Here is a 25396-nt window from a genome sequence, read left to right as displayed (position 1 = left end):
CCCCGACGCATTCCCAAGATGCATTACGCACCCCATCCACAAAACGAAACACCATCATTCGTCCGGCGTGAACCACATCAAACCGATAGTTAAAACCTCGCATTCCTCCTTCCTCGAATGAGCGTTCGGTTGAAAACGCGACATTTCTGCTCAAATTATTGAACACAGAATCTTGTTGAATTTCCAATACTCTCCCTGCACCGCCCGTGAGGCAGCTTGTCCCACATTATCTGCCCTTAGAACCACATGCATTTTCATAACTAAATCTTACCACCATGGCTCGAATGCAGAGCCAAAGGTCTTCATCCGGCGCATCAATCAACACAAATGCATCGTCCAGCTGCCATTCTGCATCACATCCATACCTTGATCTTGCAACTGCTATTCTCTATTTCATCCGCTCTAGACAACCTCATTCAGAGATCTCTCTGAATCTCATCATTCACACTGTACCTCGTTTACTGCATGAACAAGACTTCCTGTTGGAACCGGAAATTCATTATTCCCCTAAAATCCTGCATCCGACCACGCCAAACGTCTCATTTCATATACCTCGCGTTACATTACGTTTATTCTTTTCCAGTCCCCCTTATAATTCCATCTTAAACAACGTATTCCTTATGACAATGCATGGCATGTCGCAGGCGCCCACCATTCTGACATGGCGTCCAGCACACCGCACAAAACACACATGAACGTCTCCCTGGCTCACCGACACTCCTCTTGGGAGTAGGCAAGTTATCGCAGGCTCTGAGCATATCCCATGCTCCGAACCCAATTCAACAAACTCAAAACCCCTACTCTTATTTCCCATCCAATCCAACAACAACTACAACAACAACTGCCCAAAACCGAGAGCCCCCCATACAGCGCACACGTGACTCGCGGCTCGCTCGGCTCCAGTCTCCATGCACAATGACTCTATGCCCAAGCTTCCATGCACCTCCACGGAGCCGCACGGTAGAAACCCACAGGCTCGTACCCTCGAATAGACGCTAAAATCGACAATGCACACGTCAAATGCACATGACAAAAATCCGATTTAAATTCAATTATGAGGTCGCCGATCGACCTGGCGCAACCAATTTCAACGCAGTGACGTCATGACGTTTTTTTTTTGTTTTTTTTTGGTTCGTGCGCACTTTCGTGCTTCCACACAAATCCCAATGTGTGCTTCCACACAAATCCCAACTCCCGCCTCGCGGTTTCCTGCGAGGGCCGTTGCCGCGGCAACCAGCCTGCATGCCGCTCTATTCGCGTTCACTGCGAGGTGGGACGTGAGTCTTTTCAAACGAGTTTGACAGCTGTCATAACAGTCCGCTGTCAAAACATTGAGCTGTCAATATAATTAGCTGTCAATCAGCTGGTCATTAACTCATCCCTAGCTCGTAATCATCGCAAAAAACAGGATCTCTGACTCTTGACCTCTCTGACCCAAAATGCACATGACATCATCATCATCATCATCAAAACGTGACATAACATCATCCTAAAGGTGAGCTGCCTCAGGGATATACCAATACACGAGTCTCTAATACACAATGTAATCGTTGATTGCATCTTCTCCTGTCACACCCTGTACCTGTCGCACACCTTACCAGCGGCCTCTCACGAACACCCAGGTCTACACCAACCCCAAGCCGACTGAATCTCCCCTCACACACTTCAATGTGCCCGCTCGCACACCATAAAAGAACCGCCAGACCATCCGTTCGCCTCTCGTCCCAAACAAATAAAAATACACACGTCAATTACCGAACATCACCAGGACCCTCGGATGGATGCCAGAATCGGCAATCCCGGTCTGGATTCCCGCACCGCAAGCGGCCAATCACAATGATTCGAAGCCCACACAGTGGTGTTGCACATCAAGTGGTCATCAAAATCCACATTCGTTCATGTTCCTCATACCACGTGACTGTCAAACCGGCTCGCATTTCATGCGTTTCCTTATATCCGACCAACTTGACACTAACCGCGTACATTACAGCACACGCGGATTCATGCACACCCATCAATTTCAGAGCATCTTGTGCAGCAATTCCCATTCATTCGTATACGTCTCATTTCATTCAGAGGAAAAGGGGATTTTTGGGACAAGGGGAGGAAAGGGGTGAGAAGGGTGAAGTAGGGGAAGGGGGGCAGGGGGGGCTCGCTGCGCAGGGGGTGTTGCCTGAAGCCCCGGGACAGAGCTTAGGGCTTGGGGGGGTAGGGGTTTGATCTACCTAACCCCTCCACGGGTCTTGATCTTCAACGAGCGACATTGGTCGCTCCCTGGCTCGCTTACCTATCTTATTTCCTTAATCGCCTCATCCTGCACATGCAATTAGTTTGCCTGCTTCCTCAGGCCATCGAGAGCCGAGAGGCTCGCCCGCCTCACAGCCCTCTAGCCTAACTCCAGAGGTACGCCCACCTCATCTCAGCTCTCTAACAACTCCTGAAGAGGTTCGACCACCTCATCTCAACTTTCTGTGTGCTAACCGTATCTTACCTGTCCAGCTAACCGCCAGGTAACCTTACTCCTTATTCCCGAGAGATCTCTCCCGCATATAGCCGCCTAATCAGAGATCTCTCCCGCATAAGCGCATATAGCTCCCTTTATATGCTAACCGTACCTTACTTTTTGCCGGCGTCCTTATGACGCTTCTAACCTTACTTTACGAAACCAATTTATTCCTTACCTCGTGCCCCCCTGCTGGGGCACCTTTACTCCCGTCCCGTAACGTTACCCTGACGAATCCTATAAACAGCTCAGTTGTTCTGGAGCCCAAAAACGGCTCGTTCTTAAATTTTGTTCGAGGATCAGGCTCGAAGCAGGGAACGGGAAACGGCATCGAGCGACAGAGTGAGTTCCAATTTAGCCTAACATCCCAGTCTATAACAAAATAAACCCAAGGCTCACCTCACCCAGACCGATCAAACCAGCTGGTGTTTTTTCCCACTCACTCGCGCCTGGAGCCGCGTCCCGAGTCTGCCGGAGCTGACTCCTGCCTGGCTCGCCATTTGATGGATCCGTGACTTAGGACTCAAGACTCATGAGAGAGAGAGAAAGAACAACTGAAATATTTATTTGATTCGTCAAACACACAAGCTTGGTGGAGAGCAAAACACGTCGGACCGAAGCCCACAAAATGACCAACGCTCCAACAAGATGCTCTAAAATAATTCGGTCAAGCCTTTCATTTTATAAAGGGAATATTGGGGTGTGGTTTTAGCTCTCGAGACAAAGGAAAGACAGAGTGGTCTCCAAGGTCATTAAAGGGTCAAACAACATGTTGACTACTTTCTAGAAACCTGATTTTTGGGGGAGTTCAGCAAGTCGTAAAAATGTCAAACATGAAAGTGATATAACGCAGTCCTTTAAGGGGGACTGGGAAAGATAGGTTGGTCTTCACAGAGGGATTATATCATCAGGGTCTGGATTTACAAAGCATATAACTTTTTATAACAAGTTTCCAAAGGAATATTTCGACAGTAAGAGAACATGCCATCACAGTAACTTAATTCTTTAACAGGAAATATAATGGATAAGGTTTACAAAGCAACACATACAAATTAGTTATTTTTGGTAATTGAGCAACATCTTTAGCCTAATACTGGGATAACAGGTTTCCAAAGAACATGAAAGTATTATGAGTATACAGAAATCAATCAAAAACAGAACATTTTCTTGTTTATACTTGGTAATAGGTCAAACGATAATAGAACCAAAGGGGGGAGGTGGGGGGGGGGGGGGGGGGGGTTCTGAACCCCCACATATATATATATATATATATATATATATATATATATATATATATATATATATATATATATATATAAATAAAACGCGAGTTGTGTATATATATATATTGTTAGGGATATATATATATATATATATTGTTAGGGATATATATATATATATATATATATATATATATATATATATATATATATATATATATATATATATATATATACATATATATATATATATATATATTGTTAGGATATATATATCTGGATTTAAATTTAATTCAAAAATTGATCCAGACGTCTATTTTCTTTCAAACCGACAGAGGTAGTTATTTATCACAGCATCTGTAGAATTTCACCCTTTTACTCAACTCCGTTTCGCTGTTATTTGGTGGAGCAAAACGTCAACTGAGCTTTATAGATATTTAGATATACTTGTTTGTCCAAAATAAAGATTCATCATGCTAAAATACGCAATTTGGTGTCTGTCTGTCTGTCTGTCCGTGATACGTTCGGTCGTTACTTATCCAATCTCAATGAAACTTGATAGCAGGATTAATTGTATATTGTTGTTGTTGTCAATGCAGGAAACACAGCAGTGCATTATCAACCAATGGGAGAGTGGGTGCTCACCTCGAAGTGTCACACCTTATGGTATGCTGCGATTCCATCATAGCTTTCTTTGCTTATTTTTGTCATGATCATATAAAACCATCTCACTTCACTCCCTCCTCGACATCATGTTTTAGGGGCTTTGGCTTCTGCCATCACAGGATCCGGCCCAACCTTTATTCCTGTTTTCTCTTTACATTTTTGCATTTTAAGAGCAGCATGAAATTCTTAATTGTCCTTCTTCCGATGTTTAAGGATTTGCGTGCACTGCCTCTGGAGGAGATTTTGGAGTTGTGGGTGAGTCCACTACTTACTTGTGCTCCATTAACTATTGTAAAGACTTTTGTTCACCATTAATTGACAGCCTTTAATTAATTTGCACTCTACTGTTTAATTAGAATACTTGTTTTAATTAAGCTTCCCATTGTCTACATTCATCTTTTGTTTTAGGGTGGTGGGGTGTGAGGGGGGAGATTTTCTATAAGTGAAATTTTGTGACGTGGTGGTTGGTTCTTGTTCTTCAGATGGGAAGAAGGTGCTCGATACTGGCTGGTTGACAAGTGAAACGGAGCTGAGATTGATGCTGCACAGCTCAGCCAAACCTTCAGTAATGATGAACAACCAAAATATTGAAACCTCAAATCTCAGGTACTAAGATCAAATCTCTGGTCAAATTGTTCTTCATTTATATACATAAAAAAGCATTTGCCTGTGTCAATTCAAAGGCCTTTTTTTTTTTTTTGGCTCTTTTTTTTCGGTTAGTCATTAAATGATATTTTAGAGAATCGAGACCGCCCCTCCTCGTCTTGCTCTCAACGTCTCCTCGTCTCGCTCTCAACCCCTCCTCGTCTTGCTCTCAACCTCTCCTCGTCTCGCTCTCAACCCCTCCTTGTCTTGCTCTCAACCTCTCCTCGTCTCGCTCTCAACCCCTCCTCGTCTCGCTCTCAACCTCTCCTCGTCTTGCTCTCAACGTCTCCTCGTCTCGCTCTCAACCCCTCCTTGTCTTGCTCTCAACCCCTCCTTGTCTTGCTCTCAACCTCTCCTCGTCTCGCTCTCAACCCCTCCTCGTCTCTCTCTCTCAACCCTCCTCAACTTGCTCTCAACCCCTCCTCATCTTGCTCTCAACCCCTCCTCATCTTGCTCTCCACCCCTCCTCGTCATGCTCTCAACCCCTCCTCGTCTCGTTTTCAACCCCTCCTTTTCTCGCTCTCTCCTCCCCCCGCTCATTTCGCCCTGACCTCCCTCCCTTTTGACTCGCTCTCTCACCTGCCCCCGTCCCCACTTCTCTCTCTTGCCACTGCCTCCCGCTCATCTCGCTCACACCCGCCCCCACGTATTAATCTAGCCCCCCTTGACCCTCGACTCCCTCTCACGCCCTCCGCTTCGCAAGTCGCTCTCTTTAATCCTGCCTCCAGGCAGAGCATAATAATTCAATACTCTGGAGATGTCTTAGGCTGAATCCGCATGATGTATTTTTACACCGTGAAGCCGCTTCAGTATTTGGCTATGTCCGCCCATCCGTCAAAAATGAAGCAGAAGAACTTTTCTAACCCACCATGTTGATATGGATTCCAAAGGGTAATTCTAATGGGTTCTAAATGGTAATGCTCGAGGGATCTAAAGAGTAATTCTAGGGGGTTCTAAAGGGTAATTCTAGGGGGTTCTAAAGGGTAATGCTCGAGGGATCTAAAGGGTAATTCTAGGAGGTTCTAAAGGGTAATTCTAGGGGGGTTCTAAAGGGTAATTCTAGGGGGTTCTAAAGGGTAATTCTAGAGGGTTCTAAAGGGTAATTCTAGAGGGTTCTAAAGGGTAATTCTAGGGGGTTCTAAAGGGTAAGGCTCAAGGGATCTAAAGGGTAATTCTAGGAGGTTCTAAAGGGTAATTCTAGGAGGTTCTAAAGGGTAATTCTAGAGGGTTATAAAGGGTAATGCTCAAGGGATCTAAAGGGTAATTCTAGGGGCTTCTAAAGGGTAATTCTATGGGGGTTCTAAAGGGTAATTCTAGGGGGTTCTAAAGGGTAATTCTAGAGGGTTCTAAAGGGTAATTCTAGAGGGTTCTAAAGGGTAATTCTAGGGGGTTCTAAAGGGTAAGGCTCAAGGGATCTAAAGGGTAATTCTAGGAGGTTCTAAAGGGTAATTCTAGGAGGTTCTAAAGGGTAATTCTAGAGGGTTATAAAGGGTAATGCTCAAGGGATCTAAAGGGTAATTCTAGGGGCTTCTAAAGGGTAATTCTAGGAGGTTCTAAAGGGTAATTCTAGTGGATTCTAAGGGGTATTCCTAAAGGGTTCTAAAGGGTAATTCTAATGGTTTTCTTTCGTTTCTATGCTTTGGCTATTTCATATAAAAAATTCCAAACTGAACCACTTCCTTTGGACATTAATGCGATTTTTTTTTCTTTCTTTTTTTCTTTCTTTCTTTAAATTGTACTCTGACTCATTTTTAAATCATAACAATGAAGATTGATTTGGCAAAACATACTTTTTAACAATGGGATGTAAGACAAATCAATGTAGATGGTAGATTAAATGGGAGATGAAATGAGAAAAACCATAACTTTTATGTTATTTATTTATTTAATTGTTTATTAATGTTTATTCATTCATTCATTCGTGCATGCTTTGTTCTTGTGTATATGTGTGCCTGCATTGGAGGTTTGTACCATATTTAAATGTACAACCTGCTGAAGATCTCCTTACACCCATGCCACGCAGGGTAAAGCTCTCTGTCATTGGATTGAAGGATGATAGTCCATCGGTCAAGGTGTCAATGTCAGCCTTCAGCAGAAATGACTTTTATCATCCTCTCAAACAACTATTGAATGGCTGGCTTCTCAACCCGGAGTCATGGTTGGAGTACACAATTGTATCCCTCAATCTGTGCAACCTGCAGCTTGTTTTGGACTTTGAGGTTTGAGTTTTGTTATGAATTTTAAATTATTTTGAACTTTATGGATTATGATCGTTGTTCTGGGTAAAAAGAAGTGGGGAAGGATGTGCAGTGGGTGTGGGGAGGGAGGAGAAGTTAATGGTAAAATATTCCTTCTCTAAAGACTGTGCAATTTAGGAATCTTCTTCCCCACACCATTATATTGTTACGTTTGTATGGGGTCAGCAATGATTACCTTAGTCCAGGTAGAATTGCGTAGGTAGTGTGCTCTGACTGGCATGAAGAAGAAGAAACCCATGTATCATAAGTAGGAAATTCGTCTAGACCAGATGTCGTGTAAGCGCGTATCTTCGTTCCCATCATGAGGGGTGGGGTTATGTTAGTTAGTTAGGGATTATGGGTAATTAATCCCCTGTATGTAATGGCCTCTGTTATTTTTCCTCTGTTCCTTATGACAATGCACACACACACACACCAAGCTAAGAAGTCGTGCATTTATGACACTAAATAAAAGTGACCAGAACAAGACATTGAACAATACCGCTGGCGCTGCCAGCAGCCACATCACCACATCAAGCAGGCTCTTACATGACATCCGGTAAGGCCACGCCCCAAAGAGCAGCGATTGGTCAGGACACCAAGAACGATGAGATGACACTAGCTGATAGGAGTGGACACGCAGACGTGATCGGATGACGTCAGAGCCTTGAGTACAAAGGAGTTGGAGGGCGGACATTTTGTTTCTCGTTTTCTGGGTTTGGTGGCGAGCGGTCGTCTTCCCCACATTTTGGCTTCTCGTGGCTTTTCTCTCTCCGAGCTGGCCTCCATAGCGAACGGTCACATATAAGGCTCTCGGCATCTGGAGTTCATAAAGAACAGTCACACAAAGCCTCTTGAGCTGGACTTGGAGGTGTTGGTGGAAGGCGAACGCATTTTTGTGCTCTCTTTGCACGGGGTTCCGATTGAAGGCACGGCCGTATTTTCTTTTCCTTGGCACGTGTTGGTGGACAAGATCGACAAGGACGAGCGTGGGCGAGTGGAACGGGCACGACCTGCTGACTTCGCGCTCGGCGGCGAGAGAAGCGGACTGCACAGTGAGGCCTAGTTCCCGCTCGCGGGCATTGCAGCCTGTGGTTCCCGCGCAAGGACGTGGAGGTCTGTGACGATCCGGGATGATTCCTGACGAGGTTCAAGAGCCGCTCAGAGCTAAGTGCCCCCCACCCTCCCCCCCACACACAAACTTATTTTCCAGTTATTTTTCCCTTTGTGTGTATACGGGTCTGTATGGGGACGTCCGATTTAGGAATCATAGTTTTCATCGTGCATTATTTTGTTACCGGCATTTATTTAATAAAGCCAGTATTTTTGTACAGTTAAATCCTGTGTCGGTTTTGAATTGATCATTGCAGGTGCGAAGACGGCCGGTGGACTCGTGGAGGTAAGCGCTCGCGTTTCTTCCCCCTCCCCCTCATTTTGATCATTTTGATCATAAAAAATAACTTTTTAAAAGTGATTCTTCACCATTGGGAGATAGGACCAACCAGGTGGAGGTATGCTCTCCAGTGAGTGCCATTCTAGTTTATCATTGTTATTTGTCATGTAGATATTTTAAATTTGTTTCCCATTTTTCTTGCCTACTCTCCATCTTACTATTCCCCATAATTTTTCTTTATTGCAACTTCTTGTCTGAACAGGTTGATTGTTTTTAATATCACACATTTGTTTCTCTTATTATTAAAGCAGATGAAATGTTTAATAACATCGTCACGAGGCCTCTTAAAATACTAAATGGACTGTTCTTTCCCTTCGCAGGAGGAGAAAGCTGATGACTCTACCCCAGTGCATGTGGGTTTGATGCCACTACTCTCTTCTTGTATCATGGAAAATGGCAAGAACCAAGGAATGCTTTGCCTACCCATCATGAAGCCCGACATCTCACAGACTATTGGCTGGGTGGAAGGTATGTTCTAGCCAATTGAAGCGGCTCCATGTGTCCTCGCATCTGTGCACTTTGCATGCACAAACCAGTTACATTTTGATCATAGTGATGACTGGGAATGCAGAGCTTTTTATCAATTTGCAATACCATGCATTTTCTGTTCTCAAAACATTTTGCATCAGTCTATTTTCATAATTATTTGGTCGAAGTAGGGGTATGTGAAAATAATCATAACTAAAATGTGTGGGAAGACAAGGGGGTGGGTTGGAGTGACAAGAGGGAGGGGGAAGATGGAAGAAGTACGTACAGTCATGGCCAAAAATATTGGCACCCTTGCACTTTTTTCAAATAACTCTCAATTTTCTCTAAAATAAGTTGAAATTGTATTTGCTTATATATATACAGTCACGTGAAAAAGTAAGTACACCCCATGTAAAGTTTTGACTTTTACAACATATTTCAACATACAGCTATTTGATCTTCATTTCAACAATATTGATAGATAAAGGTGATATAATATAACAAATATCATGAAACATTTACATTTTGTAGTCCATTGTATAATTTAAATAAACATAAATGCAAATTTCGCATGTGGAAAAAGTAAGTACACCCTTGGCTCTAATAGGTGGTATTGCCCCCTTTGGCAGAAACAACCTCAAGTAGGCGTTTCTTATAACTGTCTACCAGTCTCTGACTGACTGGGAGAAATGTTTGCCCACTCCTCCATGCAGAATTCTTTCAGCTGTGCGATGTTTGAGGGGTTTCTTGCATGCACAGCTCGTTTCAAATCCCCCCACAACATCTCGATGGGATTTAGATCCGGGCTTTGACTTGGCCATTCCAGAACCCTCCATTTCTTTCTTTTCAGCCATTCCTTGGTGGATTTACTGGTATGTTTAGGGCCATTATCATGTTACAAGGTCCACCTTCGGTTGAGCTTCAACTTTCCGATAGATGACCTCACATTATCCTCAAGCACCCTCTGGTACAATGAAGAATTCATAGTGGATTCTATGATGATGAGATGCCCAGGCCCTGATGCAGCAAAGCTGCCCCAAACCATAATGTTTCCACCACCATGCTTTACAGTTGGTATCAGGTTCTTGTGGTCAAATGCTGTCTTTGATTTTCGCCAAACATGTCTTCTGGTACTATGGCCAAATAGCTCTACCTTTGACTCATCTGTCCAGAGCACATTGTTCCAGAAGTCCTGGTCTTTGCCTAAGTGTTCATTGGCAAACTTTAGACTTGCCCTGATGTTCTTTCTGGACAGCAAAGGTTTCCTCCTGGCACACCTCCCATGTAGATCAAATTTGTGCAGCCTCTTTCTAATGGTAGACTCGTGCACTTTGACATCAACAGTGGCAAGAGCTACCTGTAGGTCCCGTGATGACATTCTGGGGTTCTTAGAGACTTCTTTCAGCATATTGCGGTCTGCTCTCGGGCTGATCTTGCTGGGGCAGCCTGGTCTGAACAAGTTGGCAGATGTTTGGAATCTTCTCCACTTGTAAATGATCTTCCGGACAGTCGAATGATTGATTTCAAATTGTTTGGAGATCTTTTTAAATCCCTTCCCAGACTCGTAGGCATCTATAACCTTTTTTCTGAAGGCCTCAGAGAGCTCTTTTGATCTAGGCATGGTGACGCCGCACACTTCAACAACAAAGAGCAAACCAAACTAAATGTCTGAGGTTTAAATAAGACAGGTACCTCCAAGATCCTCTCTAACGATGTTCTAATCATGTGCACCTGAGCTGGTGCACCTGATTCTAATTTTAGGTATTTGAAGTAGTGATAAATGTAGGGGTCTGCTTACTTTTTCCACATGCGAAATTTGCATTTATGTTTATTTAAATTATACAATGGACTATAAAATGTAAATGTTTCATGATATTTGTTATATTATATCACCTTTATCTATCAATATTGTTGAAATGAAGATCAAATAGCTGTATGTTGAAATATGTTGAAAAAGTCAAAACTTTACAAGGGGTGTACTTACTTTTTCACGTGACTGCATATATGTATACATATAATATACATATAAATACAAGGCACCCAGTATTTTTTCTCCACAATTCTTTATTTCCCTGTTGATATTATAGAACCTTTGTTTTTCATCCAGAACTTAATATATCTTTTAAATCAGGAAATATAAAGAAATGGCATTGACAAAATTATTGACACTCTAGACTTAATATTTGGTAGCTCAGCCTTTGGACAAAATAACTGCAGTGAAGCATTTCCTATAGCCATGAATGTGCTTCCTACACCTCTCTACTGGCAGTTTGGCCCGCTTTTCTTGAGCAAACTGCTCCAGTTCTCCCAGATTTGAAGGGTGCCTTCTCCCAACTGCTGTTTTCAGATCTCCCCACAGATGTTCAATGAGATTTAGATCTGGACTCGTTGCTGGCCACTTCAGAACAGTCCAGTGTTTTGTCTTGAACCATTCCTGGGTGCTTTTTGAAGTGTGTTTGGGGTCATTGCCCTGCTGCAAGACCCATGACCTTTGATGGAGACCCAGCTTTCTGACACTGGGTTGAACATTGCGTTCCAAAATTTCTTGGTAATCTCCTGATTTCATGATTCCATGTACACATTCAAGGCACCCAGTGCAAGAGGCAGCACAGCAACCACAAAACATCACTGAACTTCCTCCATGATTGACCTCCTCCACCATTCGAACAATCCTTCGCTGCAATCTTCGGTCAAGTTTTCTCTTGCGACCACGTTCAAGGAGGTTGGCTTACAGTGCCACGGGCCTTAACCTTCCTGATAACATTGCGTGCGTACGGTGGACACAGGAACATCAAAATCTCTGGAGATGGACTTATTTTGGTGTATGATGGAGCTTATTTTGGTGTATTCTTGACATTGTCATGCTTGGCTACAATCTTGTGTCTGACCTCCTCAGACAATTCTCTGGTTTTCTTTCTTTTTTCCATGCTCATTGCATCTCATCTCCATGCTCATTGCATCTCCATCTCCATTGCATCTCATTGCATTTCCATGCTCATGCTCTTGGTGAACGTCATCTCGGGATATGCTCCGCATGTTGGTCGGAGCGATGAAGAGAAGGACAAGTTCTGGTGTGCGATAGAGAAGCTGATGGAAAACGTGAAAGATGAGGAAGTTGTTGTGGAAGCAGGAGACCTAAATGGACATGTGGGAAGGAGAATGGACAGTTTTGAGGGAGTTCATGGGGGTTACGGATATGGTGTGAGAAATGGAGAAGGTGAAAGGATTTTGGAGTTTGCTGATGGAGCTTATTTGTTGATTTGTAATACTCAGTTCCAGAAAGAGGATAATAAGCTTGTTACATACACGTCAGGTGGGTCGACGACAACCGTTGACTACCTGATGGTGCGTAGGCGAGATAGGGGGCACCTCCGGGACACAAAGGTGATCCTGGGGGAGGAGGCTGTTTCACAGCACCACTTGGTTGTCTGCGACATAAGGGAGAAAAGTGCGAGGAGAGCTCGGCAGGTTAAGTACCAACCGAGAACGAAGGTGTGGAGGTTGAAAGAGGTGACAGTAAGGGAGGCATTAAAAGAGAGGCTGAGTAGGGTAGAGGATGATGTGGTTGAGCTTGAAAGTGGTTGGATGTCAATGAAAGATAGTCTGTTGGGAGCCGTTGTTGAGGTATGTGTGTCGGGCAGGGCATGGGGGGCCCAGCCACGTGACCCAGGGCACCTGAGAAATATATATATAATTGTCTTTCTTTTGCTTGCTTCAAAAAAGCTAGATTCAATGCAAAACATGTTGTTTTCACGGCTTGGTCAGATCCAACCTTGGAGACGTTTTTCAACATCTTCCAAAGGGAGAAAAGTTATGGGAATAGTTGTCATTTAATTCTTGTTTGGCTTTCAGTTAACCTCGAGCAGAGTATGAGTTCATATGTTTCCTTTGATTTGTATGCCTGGCTCAATATGTTTTACTGCCAAATGTAACACAAGGGATCTTGTTTATGGGAATGCATCCCTGGGCCTTGTAAGCCCAGCTTGTTTGGAATTAGAGCTTGAGAAATATCTTACTTTCACACACATCTGTGTCTTCAAACTCGGCCCTCTCTTGTCTGAGGTCATACTTCAGCGCAGCGTTTTTTCTGTTATTTCATCTATATAACAACTTGTCTTTTGCTGAGTTTTTAGTGCGGCTCGGACTTGCACAGTCTTGTGTGACAAGGCTCTGCGATTTCAGGACGTGCTCCACAATTGTGTTTGCTCGATCTTTCATTAAACCGCTCTTGCTGCTTCAAACGTGCCTCTTCTTCAGTGCGAGAGGTAGCCCGACAATCTGGTGCCGTGACTCGGATCATCCAGCGTGCAGGGTCGAGGAGGGCACGCTCCTCAGGTCGGGAAGAGGCAAAAGGCCAGCGCTGGCAACAATTGGGCTGAGGTAAGCATATTTGCACACCTAAATTTAAAGCCTCTTCCCTTCCTTTTGGATGTGTGGGGCCTCTGTCGACTGTACCTGAGCATGTATCTCGAACCAAATTGAAGCAGAGCACTGGTGGGTTAATGAATCGAGCAAGGAGGGCGCCCTAGGTTAGGAGGGATAGCCCTCAGGATAAGATAAGTAATAGGTATAAAGACTAGACCCCGGCGTGGGTGGATAAGAATAAGTTAAGCTAGGAAAAGAAGGGAGAACCCCTTTAAGGAATCCCCACCTCTCCCAAGGCCTTCTTCGTCCAGTCCCAGGATTAAAGGCATGCACATCCAGTGCGTTTTACCCGAAGGAGGGAGTTCTGACAATATGCTACAGGCAGCAGGTATTAGCTCTCTCCGGACAAGAGATGAGGTTAGATCTGGAGAAGTAACAGGGAGGATTATAATGCACGAGGCGCGTGAAATCCAGCTGTGAACACGCGCGTCCGACGTGCAGGCAGGTCGCCGTGGCAACGGGGTAACGGCCCTCGCGGTGTACCGCGAGGTGGGGGGAAGCGAGACGGGAATGCGGATATTCCATGCTGTGCACAGCATGAACGCATTCGTGTGGCCGAGGCAGGCGAGGGAGGATTATAACGAGCCAAGAGATGGCTTGGAGTGATGTGTTGTAGTGAGCACATGTATGTTGTGCGCTGAGTGGAAGTGGTGCTGCATTGTAGAGCATGCTTCCAAGGAGGGCTGTGGGATGCCAGAGTTGGAAGCGTTTTGTTTTGCATTTTGAGGGAGATATCGGTGATTTTAATATTTGGAAATATGAACCTTATGTGATTTTTGGAGAAGGATAAATTAAACTGGAAGAACGCAGGTACCAGGTAGGAGAAACCTGGTAGGCAGGATAAGTGCTGAGGCAGGTGGAGCGCAGGAAACAGGACAGGTGAGCCTGAAGAGGGGTGAATAGGCTCACAGCAAGGGGCCAGGTAAGTTCACAGGTAGGAAGGATTGGAGAGGTTCTTGAAATATTGAGAACAATATTGTACAAAGCGTGCATGAGTGTGCATGAGAACAAGATTGAGAACAATCCCGTGTGCATGAATTTATGCTGTATGGTATGGAGAATGAAGTGTCAGTCACATGGTATGTGTGTATAAGGGAACGAATGATTCGCAATACGTTGCATCGGTGGGAATGGGAGCGACGGTGAAAGTGAGCACCGAATCAAAAAAATGGCATGACGATCTCATATCTGAATTTAAATCGAATTTGTCTGTTATTGAAGTGTATTTGCGTTCATTGTGTGTGTGTCATGGATGTGTCATTGACGTGTGAATGATTGACAAGGGGTTTCCTACATTGCCTGCAGACATTAGGCAATGCGGATGAGTACTGGCTACTTGTGTATTGTATATGTGTATTGGATAAGTATATCCCTGAGGCAGATCACCTTCGTGATGAGGTTGTCACGTGGGATGTCATTGATTGCATTTTTAAGTCAGAGGTCAAGGGTGAGATACCCTGTTGTTGCAACCTGACCACCTTAGGTATGATGGAATGATATTATATGATGTAAAAGTAGAAATTAAATTGAGTAAATTTGGGGGCTAAAACATAGATGGTGTCAGTTTGGATTTTTTTATTGAGATTCAATGTGGGATTCAGTCTGCTTGGGAAAATGGCAGGCAAAAATGAGCCTGTATGGAGAGCATGTGTAGACAGGGTTTTAAAGCATGTATTTAATTATATCCCCACATTAACAGCTCTCCAGATTTAGCATGGGAGTAAAAGTCAAAGATGATAGGCTGAGTCAACAGACTGGGTGTTAATTCAACGGCATGGCAGGGGCTTGTACTGGGCCTACTTGGGATTGCGGAATGCGTTGAATAAAGGGAGATACTTAAGGACGGGAGCTTTGAGCTCTCTCGGTTGTCCTCCAGGTTGGGGTTGATCAAATATGATGCCAAGATTCCGGATGTGAGGGGAGGTGGATACTGGGAAACCGTCGATGTTGAGGGCAAAGTTATGGGTGGATTTGGTGAACGGTTTTGGGCCAATGACGATTATTTCAGATTTATCATAGTTAAGTTTGAGGAAGTTGATTTGAAGCCAGGATTTTATTTCAGTGATGCAGTTTGTCAGGATAGAGTGGGTGGCAGTGGGGGAATTGCAGTTATTGATGGAGATGAACTGGCATCTGTCAGAGAGGTGGGATTTGATCCAAGAGAGGGCAGTGCCAGTAATGTTAAAGGTGCGATTCCAAGGAGGGCTAATTGAGGGCTTTGAAGTGATTTACATCGGAATGCATCTCGGAGGACCACCAGCTGTTCCAGGGAGGAAAGGTGTGAAATAGTGATGTCATCTTCGCTGGAAATGTGATTGGGAATGAGATGGCAGGATTGATGAGAGTGAGTCACAGTGGGTGAGAAAATTGACCAACATGAGAATTTGATCTATTTCAATAAATAGATCAGGTTATTTTCTTTTATTATTTGTTTATTGGGATATTGGGAATATTCATAATAATATCGGGCAGCTATTGGGCCAGAGGCTAAAACAGGTGCCTACAACAGGTGCATGTGATGCTAAGAGAGGTATTAGAGGACATTGGATTGACTTTAAATTGAAATGAAGATTGAAAAGGTTCGTGCAATGTCATTTTGGGGGGTAACCATGCTCCAGGTGGGAGGGGCAGCCGGGATACAAATGGGGGGCGCCCAATTTAAGGATGTGGATGCGCACACACCTGGGGCAAAGCGTGTTCCTGAAGCTAGGTGTAAAGGTATTGGTAGGATAATGGAGAGGCTATCAAAGGAAGAATACCAGTTGAGGTATGGAAGCCTTGTGACTGGCCTCGACTGTCTGTCTGTCTGTCTGTGAATGGAAACTCAGAGGTTTGGGCCGGACTTGGGCAGAAGGCAGATGGAGTGATATTGCTCTTGCCTCTTGCTTGGCAGAAGGTAATTGTGGTTGTTGTTGATTCCACCCTACCCCCTGCCTGGTTTCACCCCTGTCTGCCTGTCCGATTTGTGTTCATGAAGTCCATGGAGCGAGCTCATGGGCCAACATTGAGCCCTCGAGAGCTGAGGTGATTTTAACATTAGGATGCATCTCTCAAGGGACCCCTGGGTGGTCTCGAGAGCTGAGGTGTGAAATATGGTGATTTTGTCTTGTGGACAATCCGTGAATGGCTAGGCAGATGCGCCTGTAAAGGGAAAGTGTATTCACAACCCGTTTGGGTTGTCTCTGAAGACATGGTTTTGGAGTAAGTGTGAATAATGTTTTGGGAAAGTGCGAATAGTCTAGTAGGAAGACTAGGTCCCCCTGCACCCCCCGGAGATATACTTCTAATCAGTGTTTCTAGATTGGAAAAAATGTGTAGAAAATGACTAGCTATGGCCCCAAGCTGAAAAAATGTCCCACATACCATTTTTATGCAAATTACTGCTGCAAATTTTATGCAAAATTATGCAAATTTTATGCAAATTTTTGATGAGGAGTAGAGTTGAGGGGTCTTTGAGGGCTTCATCGAGGTGCTCTCGGTTGCAAGACTGGGTCATTCTGAGAAGCACAGCAGGGTCAGAGATCATGATGTTCTCCTCCTCAGTGAATCTCTCCATCAACAGCCTCTCCATTGCCTCACACACTGTTTTGAGGCAAAAGAGGGACTTTGCGTAGGCCTTTCCACTGAGAACACCTTTGAGAGATCCACTTGTTACTAGTTGTGCCTCAAAGAGAATCTCTGCATATCCAGAACCACGCATCTTGTGTCCAGTGAGCATCCCGATGTAGTTCATGGATGTGTGGAAGGGTCCAATCGTTACTACATGATGATAAAGATGAATAAAGGAAAGTCGAATCAGATGGATTATTTGGCAGTGACAAGTGAATCTGCAGGATTTGCTGAGAAGGAAGGGGAGAAGGTTGGAAAAAGTTGATGGTAAAGGCAGGGAATAAGGGAAAGTGGTTGTGGAATGTTGTTCTTGTGATAAGAAGGTGATACAAGTGGATAGCTTGCACTGGGGGAAAGTGCACCAATGAATGTAAAGTTGTGAATTTCGTTTAACAAAATTGCGTTAGATTGCTACAGGCAGGTTGACCCCAATCGAAGAGGTGGTTGGGTGCTGGTGCAGATTGGATCATGGCTCTGCAGATCAGGTGAACAGAACTCCACCAGCCCGTGACCAGGTGCTCGTGGAGCACGTCACCAACAAGGACCAAGGTGGACGGAACCGTTCCAGGTTCTCCTGACCACACCAACAGCGGTGTTTTGTGAGGGCAAGTCGTCCTGGGTACACGCCACGCATTGTAAGTTGGCCCTCCCTGCACCCACGGCCACTGAAGTCCCACCAACTACACCCATCGTCACACAGGATGGGGCAGGAGCTGCACCAACCGATGCGCCATAGACATGTAGGAATAATTACACTTGCACTGCTATGCTTAAAACACCTCGCCAGCACTGCGCCCACCACGCCACACCTGAAGTGGGCGGACATGGTGACATATGTTGAAGGATTATATGACAACCTAACCTCTAAGTCTCACGTCCACTATCGAAGCGCTATCTGGGGCCAGAAGATAAACGTACCATGTTGTCTAATACCATCAAAGGACCCCCGTGGATTTATATAGTATGGAGGGCTGCAATGGCAAATTCAAACGGAACGAAGTCAACACAAGTTGCCCTCTCTCATCAGAGGCAAGTACAATGGGGAGGAAAGTTTGGACCGACAGCAAGTTCTGCCAACGCAGGATTCGAATGGGGAAAAGGCTCGGACAATTTAACCACGCACGCTTTACTAGACAGAAATACCACCCTGATATTGATATGTGAAGTTACGACCATACAATTATTGACTTCCCGGCCACCATGCGTCACACACATAGTGACACCACGGGCCCCAATAGTGGTAAGGAAGAGGGCAGAGAGAAAGGAAAAAGCCAACAGTGTATGGTCCAGGATAGCAGCCTGGTTCCAGGGATGGACGGGAATCGTAGTAAAATGGCTGTTGACAGGCCTGGCCATAATCATAGGAATCGTACTCACCCTGGTCATAATAAAGGCCTTGATCATGGTGTGTGTGAGAAAATGTTTCACAGGATGGACCACACCAACTGCTGCTATCGAGATGGTCCTCTCGCTACATGGAAAAGACCCAAAGGCCTTCGGCGAACCGGCCAATTCTGTCACTTCGTGGCAAGATTCGAACACCCACGACTGAATCGTCGACCCAGACGACTCATGGCAGGAGGATATGGCTTTCTACGACTCCTGGCATGGCACCAATGACCATGCCGATCCTGACTGGAATTCCTTTGATTTTAGTAGTAGAGGTTCTTTTAAGAGCTATTATGCAAACAGCGAGGACGAAAAGACGAATGAATGTCCAGGGGTACGACCATTTGTAAAGAACATTTTTGGGTTACCCCCTCTGTATAAGTCACCCGACACCACGGATACTGACGCTGATTCAGACAATGAGAAGGAGATTTGTGATGATGGATGTGCCACCTTCTCTCCCGCAGAACAATCACATGTGCAAGGCTTGATGGCATTGGACGTCGATTGTTTGCCCTGATTCGCGAGGATCGCACCTGCATAAGGAGCGCCCCTCATCAGGCTGGGGAAAGGGTGGGCTCGGAACCCGGCCGGGCCTCAGCTATCTCCGAACCAGGGGTCTTCGTCGCGAATTACGGCTAACAATATGCGTGAAATGCCAGACAGCCACAGCCAGGGGCCGGTATCCCTCCCAAAGCATGCGTGACGCATTGCGCGCCTGGCATGTGACTGGGGGGCACTGGCCGCTGAGGTTAATATTGTCTTTTTCGAGGTGTTGTCTCAGACAAAAGGGAGATATTGTCGGGCAGGGCATGGGGGGCATGGGGGGCCCAGCCACGTGACCCAGGGCACCTGAGAAATATATATATAATTGTCTTTCTTTTGCTTGCTTCAAAAAAGCTAGATTCAATGCAAAACATGTTGTTTTCACGGCTTGGTCAGATCCAACCTTGGAGACGTTTTTCAACATCTTCCAAAGGGAGAAAAGTTATGGGAATAGTTGTCATTTAATTCTTGTTTGGCTTTCAGTTAACCTCGAGCAGAGTATGAGTTCATATGTTTCCTTTGATTTGTATGCTTGGCTCAATATGTTTCACTGCCAAATGTAACACAAGGGATCTTGTTTATGGGAACGCATCCCTGGGCCTTGTAAGCCCAGCTTGTTTGGAATTAGAGCTTGAGAAATATCTTACTTTCACACACATCTGTGTCTTCAAACTCGGCCCTCTCTTGTCTGAGGTCATACTTCAGCGCAGCGTTTTTTCTGTTATTTCATCTATATAACAACTTGTCTTTTGCTGAGTTTTTAGTGCGGCTCGGACTTGCACAGTCTTGTGTGACAAGGCTCTGCGATTTCAGGATGTGCTCCACAATTGTGTTTGCTCGATTTTTCATTAAACCGCTCTTGCTGCTTCAAACGTGCCTCCTCTTCAGTGCGAGAGGTAGCCCGACATGTGGATGGACAAAAGGACCACCGAGGCACTCGGAAACATGGTGGTGGGATGATGAAGTTGGAAAGAGGAGTGATGAGAAGAGGAAGAAGTTCAAGGAGTGGCAGAAGGCGAAGGGTACGGGAGCAGAAAAATCAGAGCATGAAAGTTATAAGGCAGCCAAGAAGGCTGCAAAGAAAGAGGTAGCAAAGGCGCAGGAGGCATGTAGGAAAATGTTCGGAGAACGCTTGGATTCGGAAGAGGGTCAGAGAGCGGTATTCAGGACTGCAAAGCAGATAGCGAAAGAGAGGTGTGATGTGATGGGGGTGAGTTGCTTGAAGGATGAAGTGGGACAAATCGTTGTGGATCCAGATGGAATTAAAGGAAGATGGAAAAGATATATGGAAATGCTGTTGAATACAGAGAATGAATGGGATGGCAACATAGAGAGTAACCCAGTTTTAGGACCGGCAGAGAAGATAACTGAGAAGGAAGTTGAGGAAGCGATAAAAGCAATGAAGAGTAGAAAAGCGGGAGGGCCGACGGGAGTTGTGGGAGATATGTTGAAGGCAGCAGGAAGTTGGGGTGTGAAGAGAATGACAGAGATCTGTAATCTGGTGGTGAAAGAAGGCTGCATTCCAGTGGATTGGGTACTGAGTACCCTCGTCCCTCTATACAAGGGGAAAGGTGACCCTCTGGAGTGTGGCTCGTACCGAGCGATAAAGTTATTGGAGCATGGAATGAAGGTATTGGAAAGGGTGTTGGGGAGGAGGATAAGGAATAAGGTGAATATCGGCGAAATGCAGTTTGGATTTATGCCAGGAAGAGGAACGACAGACGCGCTCTTTATTGTGAGGCAGTTGCAGCAGAAGTACAGGGAGAAGAGGAAGAAGTTGTTTCTTGGGTTTGTTGATCTGGAGAGAGCATTTGATAGGGTTCCACGCGAAGTATTGACATGGGCATTGAGGAAGTTAGGAGTGGAGGAATGGTTGATCAGAGTAGTGATGGCAATGTATAAAAGAGCGCGCACAGTTGTAAGGACGAAGGACGGGAACCGTGGTGAGTTTGAGGTGAAGGTGGCAGTGCATCAGGGGTCGGTACTAAGTCCACTACTATTTGTAGCTGTGATGGAGGTTTGTAGCTGTGATGGATGTTTACGTTCTGGCTCAGAACGTAAAGGAGGGTTTACCGTGGGAGTTGTTGTATGCAGATGATCTGGTGTTGATTGCGGAAGGTATGGATGGACTGAAGTAAAAGATGAACAAGTGGAAGGAATGTATGGAGACAAAAGGTCTGAAGGTGAATATCGGAAAGACGAAGGTGATGGGAAGTGGTAAAGCATGTGGTGAGGTGGAAAGAACTGGGAAGTGGCCATGTGCTGTGTGCAGGAAGGGTGTTGGAGTGAACTCCATTCAATGTACAATGTGCTCTGAGTGTGTTCATCAAAAATGCAGTGGTCTGAGAGGGTCATTAACCAGTGTGGCAGCTACATTAAAATGTAAGGTGTGCACAGAGGGAGCTGCAGATGGAGGAAATGTTGAGTTGGTTCTTGGAGACGGCGTGAAGCTGGAAGGCGTGAAAACATTTTGCTACCTCGGAGACATGCTGAATGGAGAACGTGGATCAGACTCGGCAACGGTTGCTAGAGTGAGATGTGCATGGAAGATGTTTCGGGAACTGAGTGGCGTGCTGATGAGGAGGGGAGTGTCGTTGAAGCTGAAGGGAAAGGTGTATGCTGCATGTGTGAGAAGTGTTATGATTTATGGGAGCGAGACATGGGTAATGAACGTAGAGCAGCAACGAAGGCTGGAAAGGGTGGAAATGCGAATGGTTCGGTGGATGTGCGAAGTATCGTTGAGAGAGAGGAAGACAAATGATGAATTGCGAAAGATGATGGGAATAGAGCCTGTGATTGATGCTGTGAAGAGGAACAGGTTGAGATTGTTTGGTCATGTGTTGAGGAAGGATGAAAGTGACTGGTTGAGAAGAGTGATGGAAATGAATGTAGAAAGAAGTAGAGGACGGGGAAGACCGAGAAAGACTTGGTTAAAGATGGTGGAAGAAGAAATGCGGGCAAGGGGGTTAACAAGGAGAGATGCAGAAAATAGGGCAAAATGGAGGAGACTGTCATGGGGACCGCAAGGCTAACCCCCACTCTAGCAGGGAAAATGGCCTTAAAATGCATGTTGTTGTTGTTGTTGTTTTTGTTGTTGTTGTTTTATTGCGGTACATACAGGGACACAAAACAGCAGAATGACTCCTTTTCTCCATTCAAACTGGTTTAATGAGTGATTAGCTCAACTGGACTGCAGTCCAGTTGAATTCATCACATACTGAACCCTCCGGCGTCTGTCGTCGTCGTCGTCGTCTGTCGTCTGTCAACTTTTCGACGTTAACACTCCAGCGTCTACAAATATCAACTTATTCTGATCAAACTTGACATGCAGCATCCTTACCCCAAGGACCAGGTTGGTATTACATTTCAGCCCGATCCGTTGAAAAATGGCGGACTTAGGCGACCATCTTGTTTTTGGTAATGAAAACGACGTTAACACTCTAGCGTCCACAAATATTAACAGATTTTGATCAAACTTAGAATGTTTAACCCTTACCACACAAGGTAGGTTGCTATTGCATTCCAACTTGATCCGTCGCAAAATGGCCGCCATAGGCCGCCATATTGTTTTCAGCTCCGAAACGACGTTAAGACTTTAACGTCCACAAATGTTTATGGATTTTGATCAAACTTGGTGTTTGAGACTCTTACCACACAAGGTAGGTTGCTATCGCATGTCAACCTGATCTGTCACAAAATGGCCGCCTACACAACTATATTTCTGCAACATTGTTGCAAAGTGTAACATAGTATCAATTGTAAAACAAGGACAAGTATAAGGATTCAAGGACCTTAAAATTATTACACAAGGTTGTTCGCTTTTCATTTCAGTCAAATTTAGTACAGACAACTGACCTACTTTAAAGTTGTCCAGTCAGTTCAGTTGAGTTCTGCTTCCCTGGAAGCTCTAGTTTTTATATTGCAGGCACCTGCAACTCACCGCGGGTGAGTTCATTTCCAAAGTAAAGGAGAATCACCTGCTTGAAATCTAATGATTTCTAACAACTTCTAAAAGGTACCAATGATATTGTCCGGGCCATTTTAGGATTTTTGTGTGGAATAAGCTAAGATTTAGTAATTTTTTTCAGCTTTTTTTGTTTTGTTCCACTGCAAACCAAAGAAATACATTTGTGGATGCCAAAATATTTTTTAACTTCAACAATTTTCAGGAAGAAATGGTGCATTATTTGAAAAAAGCACAAGGGTGCCAATATTTTTGGCCATGACTGTATGTGTGCACTACCATTCATTTAAAATTCTGCTTTATTTTGATCAAGCATAATATAGATGGAAAAAAGATCGTTGTCAAAAGAAAAAAACATGGTGCCTTTTTCCTGAGGTAAGTGTGTGCAAATTTCGCGTTCTGAGGCTGAGGATGCCATTTAGGCAGTTGCTGCCCCCCCCCCCTCAGCACAATCATTGCTCCAAAATACGATAGTCTCTAACTTTTGTTGTACAATCTGATTCTTTTATTTTTAAGGATTTGGAATTTTAAAAAATAACCAGTGATGATGAAATCTACAAGAATTTTTGATCACAATACAAGGTGCTTATGCCAATACGGAACTTTTGAAATGTATGAATGCTAAATGAGGCCTTTTGCGCATGCTCTGTGTGTTGTCACTGATTTGGTTCTGCTCAACAGGCACTTTTAACCTGCCATTGCTAGCGCTGAATCTGTAATTGAAATCGCGATTTTAAATGTAATTTTCAGAATTTAGAAGAAAGAATGGCAATTTCGAAATAGTTAACCATAATTGTTCTGTTCCAGAATGAAAATCGTATTCACGAGAATATAGGCATACAAGAAATATCCGTGAATGAAAGTCTGGTTCGTGCCATTTCCTGTTGATACAATTGGAGAGTGTCAGCCGTGGATATAACACACACACACACACACATACAAATGAACGGACGCTTCTCCTATAACCCAAGAGATGCAAAAATCAAGTACAATTAATCTTGTGGCCCTGGAACCCCAAAAAAATTTTTGGAATATTTATAACGGAACTCACAGCCCACACTCCCACCTCTCCCGCCCCAACATGATTAATAGCAAATGTAATCATTTAAAACTTACCCTGTGCATCGACAAGCTTCAGGTATAGCTGCCCCATCAGTTAAGAATCACGAAGGTTTGGGTAGAACGCAACATCTACAAACCTTTGGCCTTTCACGTCCCATATAGTCAGGAGTTTTTGCGATATGAGCTGCAATATATTGTTGCGAATATGGAATTTGGCCTCCATATCCGCTTGTAAATATTCCCCTATTTCCCCAATACTCCCCAACTATCCCCAATCCCCCATTCCCTAGTCCCATTGTCTGTAAACAACACTCTGTAGAACCGACCTTCCCCTCTTTCCCCCATTAAATGTCGTGCCCAGGTCCACCGCATCTCACGTAGACAACTTTCGGACATCTTGCTAGTTATTCTTAGTCTATGTCAGTTAAGGACTCGTTTCCATTAATTCTGACTCTTCGTTGCACCAGAATGTGATTAGATGGCACCAGTAGTGAGTTTAGGACCTTCCCATACCTCCTCCCATCTTCTTCCCCAAACAACAACTACAACAACAACTACAACAACTACAACTACAACAACGGCGCGCGCGGGGAGTGTGCGTCCTCACTCCGGCTCGGTTAGCCGCCATTACCCATGCGCTCCACGGGGTTACCACGAAGGGGCTGGCTGTCAGCTCCTCGTCAAGGGCGGAGCCTGGTAACCCCCCCGCACCCAATAAGAAGGGCGGACCGATTCCATCTGGGGCGGAGCTAACGAGCCGAGGGCGTGTCACTCCCCGCCGGATATACGCAGCGACTTACCGGATGTGACGAGAGATGCGCCCCCAGCTTGGAGAAAGAGAAGTCACTACCTCCGAGCGCTGAGAGACCTCCTGCATCTTTTGGGCCGCGCTATCCTGTCCCTGAGCACAAGGTGCACCTTGTGCTGGCCATCGAATACCCGCTTTCCTTGCCATCAATCCCCGTGTGAGTCAGTTTTTGTCCTGTTTATCTGTGGTCTGTCGGGAATAAGATAAGTGTGTCTAAGTGCCTGCCTTTCTATGCGGTCCCTCTTGTAGTTGTAATCTGACCTTCCGCCCTAATATAACCTCCTCCGGAGGTCTTGAGAACCGTATCCCTGGTGTCGTGTCATTTTAATCCCAGCCGTGTGTTCTTTCCTCAATTGATCTAGCGTAGCGCGACTCGGCAACGTTCGAGTATAATCGGGTAA

The 25396-nt window shown here is 44.9% G+C and overlaps 1 protein-coding gene across 8 annotated transcripts in view; it reads left to right on the top strand.

The window, feature by feature from the left end:
* The window catches only part of GPCPD1 (glycerophosphocholine phosphodiesterase 1), a 97287-nt gene that overhangs the window by 27289 nt on the left and 44602 nt on the right, over window positions 1-25396 (top strand). For all 8 annotated transcript variants that reach the window (XM_078776455.1, XM_068113504.2, XM_068113506.2 and 5 more), the window contains exons 5-9: window positions 4323-4389; window positions 4603-4644; window positions 4872-4995; window positions 7058-7253; window positions 9045-9192. In XM_078776455.1, coding sequence (XP_078632581.1) covers window positions 4323-4389; window positions 4603-4644; window positions 4872-4995; window positions 7058-7253; window positions 9045-9192 — 577 coding nt within the window. The remainder of the gene's footprint in view (window positions 1-4322; window positions 4390-4602; window positions 4645-4871; window positions 4996-7057; window positions 7254-9044; window positions 9193-25396) is intronic.

This window comes from Myxine glutinosa, chromosome 4, assembly GCF_964187855.1.
Source record: "Myxine glutinosa chromosome 4, kmMyxGlut1.1, whole genome shotgun sequence".
NCBI lineage: Eukaryota > Metazoa > Chordata > Myxini > Myxiniformes > Myxinidae > Myxine > Myxine glutinosa.
Note: the sequence above shows the minus strand (reverse complement) of the source record. Positions and strands in the feature narration are given on the sequence as shown.